General features: G+C 48.5%; 1 protein-coding gene across 1 annotated transcript in view; it reads right to left on the minus strand.

The window, feature by feature from the left end:
- Window positions 1–2,477: 2,477 nt before the first annotated feature.
- The window catches only part of LOC110514694 (chondroitin sulfate synthase 1), an 89,324-nt gene continuing 76,169 nt past the window's right edge, over window positions 2,478–15,632 (minus strand). The window contains exon 3 of the mRNA XM_036963293.2: window positions 2,478–6,650. Coding sequence (XP_036819188.1) covers window positions 5,055–6,650 — 1,596 coding nt within the window. The 3' untranslated portion in view covers window positions 2,478–5,054. The remainder of the gene's footprint in view (window positions 6,651–15,632) is intronic.

The following is a 15,632-nucleotide window of genomic DNA, read 5'->3' on the forward strand; positions in this document are numbered from 1 at the left end:
CGTTATGGAGAACAGGAGCAGGGAAGACATTCTCCAGCAGTATTCTTGGCCAGTTAGGGTGGCATTTGATCTGGGCAATTGATTTGATGAGGCTTTTTTTAACCTGATTGAACCAAATGGCATTGAGGTCAGAAGACCTTTCTCAATAGAGAAAGAGCTTACAAGGGATGTCATGATGGGGACATAAGAGAGGTCATTAGCTATTGGTCTTGAGTACTGTTTTAAACAACTACCAGGTAGGTACAGTAGACTCCCCTTAGATATATGTTTTCACCTTTCAGAATAACAAGTGTGTGGACACAGGTTGAAGTTTGTAAACAAAACACTAGGTAGATATTGTTATGGCAGGTTTGATTGAATTTCAGCCTAGCTAATCGGCTAGTGTTACCAGAGACTGTCTGTATCCAAAAAAAAGCCCCCTATCCCCTATTTATGGGCACTGGTAAAAAGTAGTGCACTACAAAGGCAATAGGTGCATTTGGAACAGGCTGCTATAGGGCCACAGGAAGCTCCTACCGGGCTCAGTGAAACCGGGCCTCATGCAAATAGCAGGATAAGTCAATACCCCATATTGTGTCTGCTCTGGGACCATAAAGACACAGACTGGGGATGGGGGAAGGGGACAAAAGAGTGTCAGTCATGTCTCAGGCTTATGCAGTCACACATGAACAGATGACACACACACACACAATGTCTACAAACAGGCATTCTCATAGACCTTCACAGACAGACACACAGTCACAGCATTTGTCATCCACCCCAAACAGTATTTGAGATCGTTGCTTACCTGAAATGGAACCAATGGAATAGTCCCCAAAGAGCAAAGCCCCACCCATCAGGCACTCCAGACAGGCTGAAGCAGATGCCCACGGTGCCATTTGAACCCAGGTATGGATACCTGTACCAGAAGTAACATAACTCCATGACTCCTTCAAAGAAATCAAGCATACCTAACCTAGTCAGTTGCACAACTGAATAACTCAAATTATTGGGGTGGCTGGTAGCCTAGTGGTTAGAACATTGGGCCAGTCGCCGAAAGGTTGCTAGATCGAATACCGGAGCTGACAGGGTAAAAATCTATTGTTCTGCCCTTGAACAAGGCAGTTAACCCACTGTAGGCAGTCATTGTAAATAAGAATTTGTTCTTAACTGACTTGCCTAGTTCAATAAAATGCATTCAAATGAAATGTGTCTTCCACATTTAGCCCAACCCCTCTGCCTTAATCGGCGTCCGGGGAGAGATTGTTGCTGGGGGTTAACTGTCTTGCTCAAGTGCAGAACAACACATTTTTTCCCCCACCTTGCCAGCTCTGGGATTTGAACCAGTGACCTTACAGTTACTGGTCAAACACTCTTAAACCACTAGGCTACCTGGCACCATATAGCTACTGGTCTAGCAAACATCTGGAAAGAGTAAAAAACATCACTTGCCACCTTAGAAAAGCTATATTTCTGAGAGGGAGATTCTTTGTGAAGAGGGCAGAGCACAGCGTGTATCTGAACGGCCTGAGACTGGGTCTCTCCTCTCTGACTTCTAGAAGACACAGGATGCCATATGGCTGCGTTCTATTAAAGCTCACCACATGCTTCATAGAGCTAGGCCTAGGAGATCAGCTACAGCCATGATTCATCAGTTGTCCTGCATCCCAAATGGTGCCCTATTTCATATGTAGTGCACTACTTCTGACCATGGTACTTAGAGCTCTTGTCAAAAGTAGTGCACTATGTAGGGAATAGAGTGCCATTTGGAACATAGGCTTAATAATGTCCTGGTTTCAGTTGTCTCTCGGAGGAGATTCAGAAAACAAACTCTAGTCTCCTCCAGGCAGCCTCACTCCAGGGCACTTCTGTCCATGAGAACATACAGTACACTTTGATAATACATTTACTCCTTAATAATAAATAAATAATAGATTTGATTATGTTGCTTTTCTAAATGTGCTCAAAGCAGGAGCAAAAGTCTCCCCATCCACTATTAACGTGCTGCCCCCACCTGGGCGATGCACGGGAGCCATTTGGCCCCAGAAAGCATGCCAGTCACCAGCTTTCATAATGAAGAGGAGGGTTATTAGGAGGCAAGAGATGATTAGGTGGCCATGATGTTATGAAGCCAGGCTGGGAATTTAATACACCGGGGTTATCATATGAGTATTCATATGTTAAGCAAACACTTATGCTGAGCAAATCTCTTGTCCAGGCCCATTTATGGTAGCCTGGTCCCAGATCAGTTTATGTCATCATGCCAACTCATTGTCAAGGAGTTGACATGATAGAATATACAGATCTGGGACCAGGGTACATTTATGGATCCTACTGTAATTTGTCAAATTCAAGCTTTGACAGTCATCACCAAAGTTGGTACTACTATTGTTATGTCTTGACATGTCTTGCCTGTAAAATGCAACGGTCATCATTTAAAATGGCCACATGGTCAATGAATGCCTATCTAAAACAAGTACACCACCACAACAAAAGCATTTTTGATAAACATTTTTCATTTTATTTCTTAAATATAAAACCTTTCCCAGTTGGACAGAGCTGAATGAACAACAGAAATATTAAAAATCCCCAGAAAACCAAGACTATTATGGTAGAGCACAGTTGTCCCTCCTGCTCCAAGTGTAGCTGACCCTGTCTTCTCTTGGGCGTAAAGACTGTGTGGAGTAGAGGAGACCTTTAAACCAGGGGAGTGCTGCTGCTGCACAGAAGACATTCTCCTAAATAGACAGCTATATGGACAGGGACCAGATAATTCATAGAATTATAATTCATTCTCAGAGTTCTACACTGAACAGAAATAGAAACGCAACATGTGAAGTGTTGGTTCCATGTTTCATGAGCTGAAATAAAAGATCCCAGAAATGTTCCATACTCACAAAAAGGTTACATCCCTGTTAGTGAGCATTTCTCCTTTTCCAGATAATCCATCCACCTGACAGGTGTGTCATGTCAAGAAGCTGATTAAACAGCAGGATCATTACACATGTGTACCTTGTGCTGGGGACAATAAAAGGCCACTCTAAAATGTGCAGTTTTGTCACACAACACAATGCCACAGATATCCCAAGTTTTGGGGAACATGCAGTTGGCATGCTGACTGTTGCCATAAGCCGACTGCAACATTGTTTTAGAGAATTTGGCAGTACGTCAAACCGGCCTCACAACCACAGACCATGTGTATGGTGTCATGTTGGTGAGCAGTTTGCTGATGTCAACATTATGAACAGAGTGCCCCATGGTGGCGATGGGATTTTGGTACGGACAGGCATAAGCCATGGACAACAAGCACAATTGCATTTTATCGATGGCGATTTGAATGCACAGAAATACCGTGGCGAGATCCTGAGGACCATTGTGAGGCCCATTTCTTTTAAGGTATCTTTGACCAACAGATCTGTATTCCCAGTCATGTGAAATCCGTAGATGAATTAATTACTTTAAATTGACTGATTTCTTCATATGAATTGTAACTCAGTAAAATCTTTGAAATTGTTGCATTTATATTTTTGTTCAGTATAAAATCAGATTTCATTCTAAGAGTTCTATTCTAATATATTGTACCAATGGGTGCTAAGAAGGTTCTGGAATTCACTCCAAGGGTTCTAAAATGATTTAGAATTCCTTCCAGTTCTATGAAGGAGCACAGCCTTCCCTGGCCTTCCTCTTCCTTTGTTCCTAAATCTGGATGACTAGTTTGATATAGGCCTTAGATTCCTCATGAGAGCAAAGAGCTGGAGCCAGGAAGGTGCTTCCTCACTCACTGTACCTCTTCATCTTCATGTCATGTTTGTGCCTGCACCTCCTAGAAAACAACATGACACACAACACCTAAAACACACTGTGCAAAAACTCTTTGGTAATCAGATGAGTTTGAGAGAGAAAGAAAATGGAAAAACAACAATCCAACAACAGATGGTTATACAATGTTTCTAATATACATATTCCAACAGTCAGGTAACACAGAATGGAGACTGCAAATTCAATAAATTAGACAGCGGAAGATGAATTGCAGATATTAAATCCAGCAGTTGTGTTCACAGAAGTAAATAAAAAGAAAATCTAAAATCAATTGAAAAAAACAACAGTGTTATTCTGTATTATAAACAAATCAAAAGGAATCAAATGGCCCTTTAGTCTTAATTCAAATTGCTTTTCATCTAGGTCAACCTTCTTCAATGATGAAATGTTTGTTCATGTCAACCTCCTGTAAACATTCACAATCAAGAGTACAGTTCCATTTAGAGCACTGCTGGTCTGTGAAGATGACAACACCCATCTTCTCCACGCACAAGACAAACGCTACACCTTTTAAAGAGCTTGTACATGCACATCACTGAGGTACACATAATATAACCCCGAATATCACCCCCCCCCCCATACTCTCTTTATAGATCATGTAGTTCCCAGACACTTTCGCCCAAATGGGAAGAGTCTGATGGACCAACGCATCAAACCTGGCCTTCGTTAGTCAATACAGAATGACTGTGAGAAACTCCTGGTGCATTGGCTTAATCTACCAACCAATCATCTCCCATAACACGCCTCACAGTCGTGTGATTTGCTCAAATTAAATGATGACAGGTACTTGACTCAGTAGGTCACTGCCATAGAATTCTATGGTCACTCCCACTAAGGCAAACTTTGAATTGTTGAAATCCCAGGCTTATATGTGCAACAACCTGGAGACAAGGTTACTGTACAAATAACACAGAATGGTCTTTATTACTAGACTGGTAGAATAAGACATCAGAGCACGTTGTTCTTGCGTCCAGAGTTATGGTAGGCTCATCCAAAGGAATATTCCTCATCGAGATGCTTTATTTTCAGCATTAATGAAAACATCTTCTACAGTCACGTTTGTCTCAGTCAGTTCAACGTTCATGTGTTTTCTTTAAAAAAAGCAGATTTCCAAAATATATCCAAGTCTTTTTTGTTTCTGTAAAAAATAAATTAGGTAGTTAAAAATGCTGCTAAGACAAATGGGAAGAGGGAAAGACACCCAGGCCTGGGGGACTCCACATACTGCTTTTGTCAGTCCTGGCCGGAGTGCTTTCTCACGCTGTCCTGAGGGATTCATTATTTGAGCTCCCGACCTTCCGGAAGCCGTGGTCATTCTTCTCGAGCCACAGTTCAGCCAGCTGCTGTGTCGAGCCGTGCGACGAGGCTTTGGAGCCCAGGCACATCTTGTACTGGTTGGGCTCCAGGTTGGGGTCGCACACTACTGGATGGTGAACGTGTACGATCCCCGGGTCCGTGCTCCGGAACAACCGGATCCCTGATTGGACAAACTTGTTAAAGAGGTCCACGTCCTCCAAACCCCACCCTTGGATGGAGGTGTCAAATCCCCCGGCCCCGACCAGGTCGCCCTTGTAAACACAGACAATGCCGAAGCCGTAGTGACGCCACAGACCCGTCTTGGCGGTGAACACATAGTGGTTCTCACTGGGCACCTTACCGGCGTAAACCACCTTGGGGTCGTACTGACTGAAGATGATGGGGAAGTAGGTCTGCTCCCCCAGGACCGTGTTACTCCGGCACCTCTTGAGGAAGTCGGTTGTGAAGAGCAGGTCCACGTCGCAATAGAAGAGCAGCGAGTCGTTGGAGAAGTGGGCCGAGCCCACCTCCAGAGCCAAGGCCCGGGAGAAGGAGCCCGACACGGGCTGGATCTCCATCTCGGCACGGGGGTACTTGATGTGGTACTCCCTCATCAGCTCCACCTGCTTGACCCGCTCTGTGTTGTTGTCGGTGCTGAAGAGGAGGATGAGCAGCTTGACGTTCTGGTTGGGGATCAGGCACACCCGTTCTAAATTGGTCATGAAGCGGACAAAGATGTCGTAGCGTCCGGATAGCGGCACCAGTATGTTGACCTTAGGCTCCTTCGGCTCCTTCTGGTCCTGGCTAGAGCTGGACAGCTTGAAGGGCACAAACATCTTGAGGGAGTTGGAGAGGAAGGACAGGGAGTCAGAGTCCTGGTTGATGCTGCTGGCGAGAGCCTTGTCGTCCATCTCCTCTTCCTCTCTGAACTGGATCTGGCTGAAGGTCTGCTGGAGGTAGGCATGTCTCCTCACCGGCACCGTCATGGTCTTCCCTTTGTGCTTCTTGTAGAGGAGCAACAGGTCCAGCACGTACTCCGCCCCGTACATGGGGTTGACCCGCCGGTAGCCGTACTGGATCTCCTTGAAGTCGATCACTCGTCCCCGCGTCTTGGCGTTGGCGTTAATCATCTCCATCACTTGCATGATGATGTCATCCAGGGCCAGATGCTGGGAGGAGTCCATTCCCCGGCGGGGGGGTTGGCCATCAGACGAGGAGAACAGGTACTTGCCCGTCAGGAACTCCCACTCCAGGACCTCCTCGCGGAGCCGAGGGTGGAACCTCATGAAGGATGGAGGCATGCCCAGCTGCAGGTCCTCTCGGCTGGGCTCGGCCGCCCCGTAGCGGCACATCTGGACGATCTCACGGTGGAGCTGGACGGTGCGGTGGCGGAGCTGGGCGATCTTGCGGCTGAGCATGTAGCTGTGCAGGCGGTACTGGTAGGGCGGGTTCTTGTTGGGGTGCAGGGTGATGGCCCGGTGGATCTTGCTATTGTGGAGGTCGCGGATGTATCCCTTCTTGTTGGGCTCGTAGTTCTCGTAGAACAGCTGCTGCATCTGCGGAGAGAAGAGAGGGAGACAACGGCTGAGGTTACATCAATAAACACAATATGGCACAATAGAACACTCATGCATTATATAGACTAGGCCCTGTGTGGGAGTGTACAAAAGCACAACTCATAGAGCGCGCTCTAGGACAGAAAACATTCTGCCCTCTAAAATGTGAAAATAGCAAAAAACATAGCTTGATCCCAGTTGACCCCTGTTGACCCCTCTCCGCTGCCTGTACTTGTATACTGCTCCACTGAGGATTTATTAAGGTGGATGTCTATATGAATGTAAACTCCTGCAGCCCAACAGAGATGTTATTTTTATCAGACGTCCTGCTGCTAATGCAAAGTGCAAATTAGAACAGGCTCAAGGAATGCCTTCTGGAGGTGAGCTCCGAGCTTACAGAGCCCTCAAATATTGACCAGGGAGTGGGTAAGCCTCGACGGTTCCATGAGTGTTTACTGCAAACCTGTTGAGGCTTTACAAACCTAATGTTCCCCCAATCACAGGGGGCCCTGTGAGTAAACTGTGGGACAGCTGCTGAGGCCCCTATTGGCAGCGACTCAAGCGTGGCCAAGAAGGAAGGGTCTGTGTTGTTGACCAATCCAATGAAGGGAGGCCTCAGAGGTCTATTTGCGAAAGACAGACACCGCTCAGAAAAAGGCCTCCAATTTTGAGAAGGACAGCTCTGGAATGCAGCCACAAACCCAGTCCCCTGGGGGAAAGGCAATACACAGAATCGGACAGGATCGGTATAGAGGCCAGGTCTGATAGTTTTATAAAAGCGATACCTAACTAGTGTAAGTACGGCTGGTCACAAGAACTCACTGAATAAGTCTCTTTGCTTTTCCATGGGCTCTGCCCCTGCCTTCCTGCACCTAGGAGGAGTTGGAACGTGGCCAACCATAAAATCAAGCAGTCTGATCAATGGAAATCTTGAGCAAACCCCAAGCTTTAGAGTGTGAGGGGTCAGGTAGGCTATTACATCAGAACCAAGGGGGCTATCGCATGGCAGCCTTACACACATTTATTTAATGAGCATATAAAATAAGATCTAGGAAAAAGATTGTTGCAGTAGTCAACCCCTACACGTGTCCATGTTTCACTGGTTCTGAGAAGTGACTGGCAAATAGCCCTCTTTGGACACCAAACCAGCGGGTGCATCTTTATATTATAAAGTGGCTTCCTCTCCATCTCTCCTTCCCATCATCTCCTTCCATACATTGGAGAAGTCAGTGACATGGAGAGGATCTCTTCTCCTTTGTTCTGAGAGGTAGCCAAATGAAGATCTCCTCTCCTTTTGCTCTGAGAGGTGGCCAAATGAAGATCTTCTACTTTGTTCTGATAGGTGGCCAAATGAAGATATCCTCTCCTTTGTTCTGAGAGGTGGCCAAATGAAAATCTCCTCTCCTTTGTTCTGAGAGGTAGCCAAATGAAGATCTCCTCTCCTTTGCTCTGAGAGGTAGCCAAATGAAGATCTCCTCTCCTTTGCTCTGAGAGGTAGCCAAATGAAGATCTCCTCTCCTTTGCTCTGAGAGGTGGCCAAATTAAGATCTATTCTCCTTTGCTCTGAGAGGTAACCAAATGAAGATCTCTTCTGCTCTGAGAGGAGGCCAAATGAAAGGAGGAAGATTAGAAGGAGCCACTTCAGAGTACTGAGACGTACCCCAGCAGGTAGGCCAAGTCAGATTGTTCTGAGTGCCCAGCTGTGAGGCAGTAGACATCAGCACTGCAGCCAGTCAGCCAGTCAGGATGTCTACCTCCCTCTCTCCCATGGCTTCCCCATCATTACCACCTCTAATGACCTGACTTTTATATTCCATGTCTCCTTCAGCAGTTAAGACTCATTAGAATGATTTTTCACATTCATTAAGCCTCCATACCACACCGCTCACAATCCTCACATCAGCACACTTTCATCTAATCACCCTGAATGGCTCATTAAGAAATAAAAAGGAAGAAAAATAAAATTATCGCTGTGAGTTTTAAGTCTTGTGTCACACACAACCACATCAAGCAGTGCTTTTGTGAAGAAGGTGGAGAACCCCAAGCTCAGTGATGGACAGAAACTAAGCTCTGAAAAGCATACCATGTGTTTTATGCCAGGTTTTAACAACCTATTGTATTCAGACCTTCTGTGTTCAAACACTTCAAAAATCTGTACTTGATTGTAACGGTCTTCTAGGTGTGAAGGAGAGTCGGACCAAAATGCGGCGTGTAGATTGCGATCCATGTTTATTGTGACTATAGCAACATGAATCCAAATATAAACAGTGCAAAATAATAAACGTAATGAAAACCGAAACAGCCTAAACTGGTGCAAACTAACACTAAGGACAATCACCCACAAACACACAGTGAAACCCAGGCTACCTAAATATGGTTCCCAATCAGAGACAATGACTAACACCTGCCTCTGATTGAGAACCATATCAGGCCGGACATAGAAATAGACAAACAAGACATCCAACATAGAATGCCCACCCAGTTCACGTCCTGACCAACACTAAAACAAGGAAAACACACACGAACGATGGTCAGAACGTGACAGTACCCCCCCTCCAAGGTGCGGACTCCGGACGCACAACTTAAACCTATGGGGGAGGGTGTGGGTGGGCATCTGTCCGCGGTGGCGGCTCTGGCGCTGGACGTGGACCCCACTCCATAACAGTTTTAGTCCACCTCCTTAGCGTCCCTAGATAGGTGACCCTTCTTAATGACAGCTCAGGACAGAGGGTCAGCTCGAGACAGAGGGGCAGCTCGGGACAGAAGTAGCTCGGGACTGATGGGTAGCACAGCACTGAGAGGAAGCTCAGGCAGGTAGTTAGATCCGGCAGATCCTGGCTGGCTGGCGGTTCTGGCAGATCCTGGCTGACTGGCATATCTGGAAGAGTCTGGCTGACTGGCAGATCTGGAAGAGTCTGGTCGACTGGCAGATCTGGAAGAGTCTGGTCGACTGGCAGATCTGGAAGAGTCTGGTCGACTGGCAGATCTGGAAGAGTCTGGTCGACTGGCAGATCTGGAAGAGTCTGGTCGACTGGCAGATCTGGAAGAGTCTGGTCGACTGGCAGATCTGGAAGAGTCTGGTCGACTGGCAGATCTGGAAGAGTCTGGTCGACTGGCAGATCTGGAAGAGTCTGGTCGACTGGCAGATCTGGAAGAGTCTGGTCGACTGGCAGATCTGGAAGAGTCTGGTCGACTGGCAGATCTGGAAGAGTCTGGTCGACTGGCAGATCTGGAAGAGTCTGGTCGACTGGCAGATCTGGCTGCTCCATGCTGACTGGCGGCCCTGGCTGCTCCATGCTGACTGGCGGCCCTGGCTGCTCCATGCTGACTGGCGGCCCTGGCTGCTCCATGCTAACTGGCAGCTCTGGCGGCTCCTTGCAGACTAGCAGCTCTGGCGGCTCCTTGCAGACTAGCAGCTTTGGCGGCATCCTGCAGACAGGCAGCTCTGGCGGCTCCTTGCAGACTGGTAGCTCCTTGCAGACTGGCAGCTCTGGCGGCCCCTGGTTGACTGGCGGCGCTGGCGCTGGGCTGACTGACGGCACTGGCGGCCCCTGGCTGACTGGCGGCACTGGCGGCCCCTGGCTGACTGGCGGCACTGGCGGCCCCTGGCTGACTGGCGGCACTGGCGGCCCCTGGCTGACTGGCGGCACTGGCGGCCCCTGGCTGACTGGCGGCACTGGCGGCCCCTGGCTGACTGGCGGCGCTGGCGGCCCCTGGCAGACGGGCGGCGCTGGCGGCCCCGGGCAGACGGGCGGCGCTGGCGGCGCTGGGCAGACGGGCGGCGCTGGCGGCGCTGGGCAGACGGGCGGCGCTGGCGGCGCTGGGCAGACGGGCGGCACTGGCGGCGCTGGGCAGACGGGCGGCACTGGCGGCGCTGGGCAGACGGGCGGCACTGGCGGCGCTGGGCAGACGGGCGGCACTGGCGGCGTTGGGCAGACGGGAAGCTCCGATGGCGCCGGGCAGACGGGAAGCTCCGGCAGAGGCGCCGGGCAGACGGGAAGCTCCGGCAGAGGCGCCGGGCAGACGGGAAGCTCCGGCAGAGGCGCCGGACAGGCGGGAGGCTCCGGCAGAGGCGCCGGACAGGCGGGAGGCTCCGGCAGAGGCGCCGGACAGGCGGGAGGCTCCGGCAGAGGCGCCGGACAGGCGGGAGGCTCCGGCAGAGGCGCCGGACAGGCGGGAGGCTCCGGCAGAGGCGCCGGACAGGCGGGAGGCTCCGGCAGAGGCGCCGGACAGACGGGAGGCTCCGGCAGCGCTGGAGAGGAGGAAGGCTCTGGTAGCGCCGGAGAGGCGGGAGACTCCGGCAGCGCTGGAGAGAAGGAAGGCTCTGGACGGATGGGCCGGAGAGACAGCCTGGTACGGGGAGCTGCCACCGGAGGGCTGGGGTGTGGAGGTGGTGACGGATAGACCGGGCCGTGCAGGCGCACTGGAGCTCTTGAGCACCGAGCCTGCCCAACCTTACCCGGTTGAATGGTCCCGGTCGCCCTGCCAGTGCGGCGAGGTGGAATAGCCCGCACTGGGCTATGCAGGCGAACCGGGGACACCGTGCGCAAGGCTGGTGCCATGTAAGCCGGCCCAAGGAGACGCACTGGAGACCAGATGCGTAGAGCCGGCTTCATGGCACTTGGCTCGATGCCCACTCTAGCCCGGCCGATACGCGGAGCTGGAATGTACCGCACCGGGCTGTGCACCCGCACTGGGGACACCGTGCGCTCCACAGCATAACACGGTGCCTGCCCGGTCTCTCTAGCCCACCGGTAACCACAGGAAGTTGGCTCAGGTCTCCTACCTGGCGTAGCCATACTCCCTGTTAGCCCCCCCCCAAGAAATTTTTGGGGCTGACTCCCGGGCTTCCATCCACGACGCCGCGCTGCCTCCTCATACCAGCGCCTCTCCGCTTTCGCCGCCTCCCGTTCTTCCTTGGGGCGGCGATACTCTCCTGGCTGAGCCCAAGGTCCTTTACCGTCTAATTCGTCCTCCCATGTCCATACCTCCTCGCGCTGCTCCTGCTGCTGCTTTTTCCTTTGCCCATTACCACACCGCTTGGTCCTGTTGTGGTGGGTGATTCTGTAACGGTCTTCTAGGTGTGAAGGAGAGTCGGACCAAAATGCGGCGTGTAGATTGCGATCCATGTTTATTGTGACTATAGCAACATGAATCCAAATATAAACAGTGCAAAATAATAAACGTAATGAAAACCGAAACAGCCTAAACTGGTGCAAACTAACACTAAGGACAATCACCCACAAACACACAGTGAAACCCAGGCTACCTAAATATGGTTCCCAATCAGAGACAATGACTAACACCTGCCTCTGATTGAGAACCATATCAGGCCGGACATAGAAATAGACAAACAAGACATCCAACATAGAATGCCCACCCAGTTCACGTCCTGACCAACACTAAAACAAGGAAAACACACACGAACGATGGTCAGAACGTGACATTGATTGAGTTCACATGTAATCAATGGAATGGTGCAAACCCAGCCCATCTGGCACTCCAGGCAAGCTAGATCAAACACAAAGCATTTGAAATACATCAAATACTAGTTGAACCCAGGTCTGATTGTAGTAATATGTTGTAATCACAACAACTGGTGGAAGAGCAGAGGCATCGGAATAGACGGCTCGGGAACAGAAGACAAAAGGTTCCCCAATATACAACCGTCTCTTCAGGCACTTAATCAGGAGGAGATCATATCTGGACACATTACGATGACAGCTCAGTGTCCTATCATATCTGGACACATTAAGATGACAGCTCAGTGTCCTATCATATCTGGACACATTAAGATGACAGCTCAGTGTCCTATCATATCTGGACACATTAAGATGACAGCTCAGTGTCCTATCATATCTGGACACATTAAGATGACAGCTCAGTGTCCTATAATATCTGGACACATTAAGATGACAGCTCAGTGTTGTATCATATCTGGACACATTAAGATGACAGCTCAGTGTTGTATCATATCTGGACACATTGAGATGACAGCTCAGTGTTGTATCATATCTGGACACATAAAGATGACAGCTCAGTGTTGTATCATATCTGGACACATAAAGATGACAGCTCAGTGTTGTATCATATCTGGACACATTAAGATGACAGCTCAGTGTTGTATCATATCTGGACACATAAAGATGACAGCTCAGTGTTGTATCATATCTGGACACATTAAGATGACAGCTCAGTGTCCTATCATATCTGGACACATAAAGATGACAGCTCAGTGTCCTATCATATCTGGACACATTAAGATGACAGCTCAGTGTCCTATCATATCTGGACACATTAAGATGACAGCTCAGTGTCCTATCATATCTGGACACATAAAGATGACAGCTCAGTGTTGTATCATATCTGGACACATTGAGATGACAGCTCAGTGTCCTATCATATCTGGACACAATAAGATGACAGCTCAGTGTCCTATCATATCTGGACACATTAAGATGACAGCTCAGTGTTGTATCATATCTGGACACATTAAGATGACAGCTCAGTGTTGTATCATATCTGGACACATAAAGATGACAGCTCAGTGTTGTATCATATCTGGACACATAAAGATGACAGCTCAGTGTTGTATCATATCTGGACACATTAAGATGACAGCTCAGTGTTGTATCATATCTGGACACATTGAGATGACAGCTCAGTGTTGTATCATATCTGGACACATTAAGATGACAGCTCAGTGTTGTATCATATCTGGACACATTAAGATGACAGCTCAGTGTTGTATCATATCTGGACACATAAAGATGACAGCTCAGTGTCCTATCATATCTGGACACATTGAGATGACAGCTCAGTGTTGTATCATATCTGGACACATAAAGATGACAGCTCAGTGTCCTATCATATCTGGATACATTAAGATGACAGCTCAGTGTCCTATCATATCTGAACACATTAAGATGACAGCTCAGTGTCCTATCATATCTGGACACATTAAGATGACAGCTCAGTGTTGTATCATATCTGGACACATTAAGATGACAGCTCAGTGTTGTATCATATCTGGACACATAAAGATGACAGCTCAGTGTTGTATCATATCTGGACACATAAAGATGACAGCTCAGTGTTGTATCATATCTGGACACATAAAGATGACAGCTCAGTGTTGTATCATATCTGGACACATAAAGATGACAGCTCAGTGTTGTATCATATCTGGACACATTGAGATGACAGCTCAGTGTTGTATAATATCTGGACACATTAAGATGACAGCTCAGTGTTGTATCATATCTGGACACATTAAGATGACAGCTCAGTGTTGTATCATATCTGGACACATAAAGATGACAGCTCAGTGTTGTATAATATCTGGACACATTAAGATGACAGCTCAGTGTTGTATCATATCTGGACACATTGAGATGACAGCTCAGTGTTGTATAATATCTGGACACATTAAGATGACAGCTCAGTGTTGTATCATATCTGGACACATTAAGATGACAGCTCAGTGTCCTATCATATCTGGACACATTAAGATGACAGCTCAGTGTTGTATCATATCTGGACACATAAAGATGACAGCTCAGTGTTGTATAATATCTGGACACATTAAGATGACAGCTCAGTGTCCTATCATATCTGGACACATAAAGATGACAGCTCAGTGTTGTATAATATCTGGACACATTAAGATGACAGCTCAGTGTTGTAAATGTAGAATGAGTCATGCCACCATCTCATCTTCCCTCCCTGCTAACTCTTTATCTCCTAGCCTCCATAAAGTCAAGATGGACGCCACTCCAAACAAAGCAGAGAGAAAACAAACAGTGCTGTCAAGTCCATTACAAGAGGACAACACTATCGCAGCGGGACTAAATATCCCCCCTGAACAAACAAGTAGTCATTGTGGAGCGATTGCATTCGGAGACAGGTGATACAATTGTCTTCCTTGGACGGCGCTACTTGGGCCTAAATCAACACATTACGTCTGGACGGCAGACGTAGATATGCACTCTGGGGCGGTGTCCAAAGTGGCACCCTAACCATATGGGACCCCGGTCAAAAGTAGTGAGCTGCATAGGGAATAGTGTGCCATTTAGGACACTGGCTGGGTAAGTGACGGTTCCAGTCTGGCTCATGTCGGGGCTAGCGCTGGCTAGCGTAGGCTTCCTCTGGAGTCGTGCGTAAACTGAACGCCAGTCAAATCTGTGATGAACATACAGCATGGCCAAGGGAAACACCAACGGCAGACACCATCTAGTCATAACGAATATTACAAGGGACAAGTTGTCTGAAATCACCATTAAAGGGTGAGAATAGAGCCAGGTTGGCGCACAGAAAACTTCTCAGGTGTTGGAATGTGAAGGGCTGTTGGAATGCAACTCAGAGGGAAATATATGCTCCTCTGATCAGCAACCATCAGGGGCAGGAATGTGACTGGAAAAACTCAGGCCCTAGGCAACATGCAGGTATTATTAGGTCATTAGCATTAGTTGGGGGGACAAGGAATGTAGGGAATAGGGTGTCATTACAGAAGCAGTCAGAGAATCCCACAGGGCTGTAACCCAGTCTATTGCTGCCACCAGTTGAATCCCACAGGGCTGTAACCTAGTCTATTGCTGCCACTAGTTGAATCCCACAGGGCTGTAACCTAGTCTATTGCTGCCACCAGTTGAATCCCACAGGGCTGTAACCCAGTCTATTGCTGCCACCAGTTGAATCCCACAGGGCTGTAACCTAGTCTATTGCTGCCACCAGTTGAATCCCACAGGGCTGTAACCCAGTCTATTGCTGCCACCAGTTGAATCCCACAGGGCTGTAACCTAGTCTATTGCTACCACCAGTTGAATCCCACAGGGCTGTAACCTAGTCTATTGCTGCCACCAGTTGAATCCCACAGGGCTGTAACCTAGTCTATTGCTGCCACCAGTTGAATCCCACAGGGCTGTAACCTAGTCTATTGCTGCCACCAGTTGAATCCCACAGGGCTGTAACCCAGTCTATTGC

The sequence above is a fragment of the Oncorhynchus mykiss genome, chromosome 26 (assembly GCF_057628025.1).
Source record: "Oncorhynchus mykiss isolate SJ-2025 chromosome 26, ASM5762802v1, whole genome shotgun sequence".
Lineage (NCBI taxonomy): Eukaryota > Metazoa > Chordata > Actinopteri > Salmoniformes > Salmonidae > Oncorhynchus > Oncorhynchus mykiss.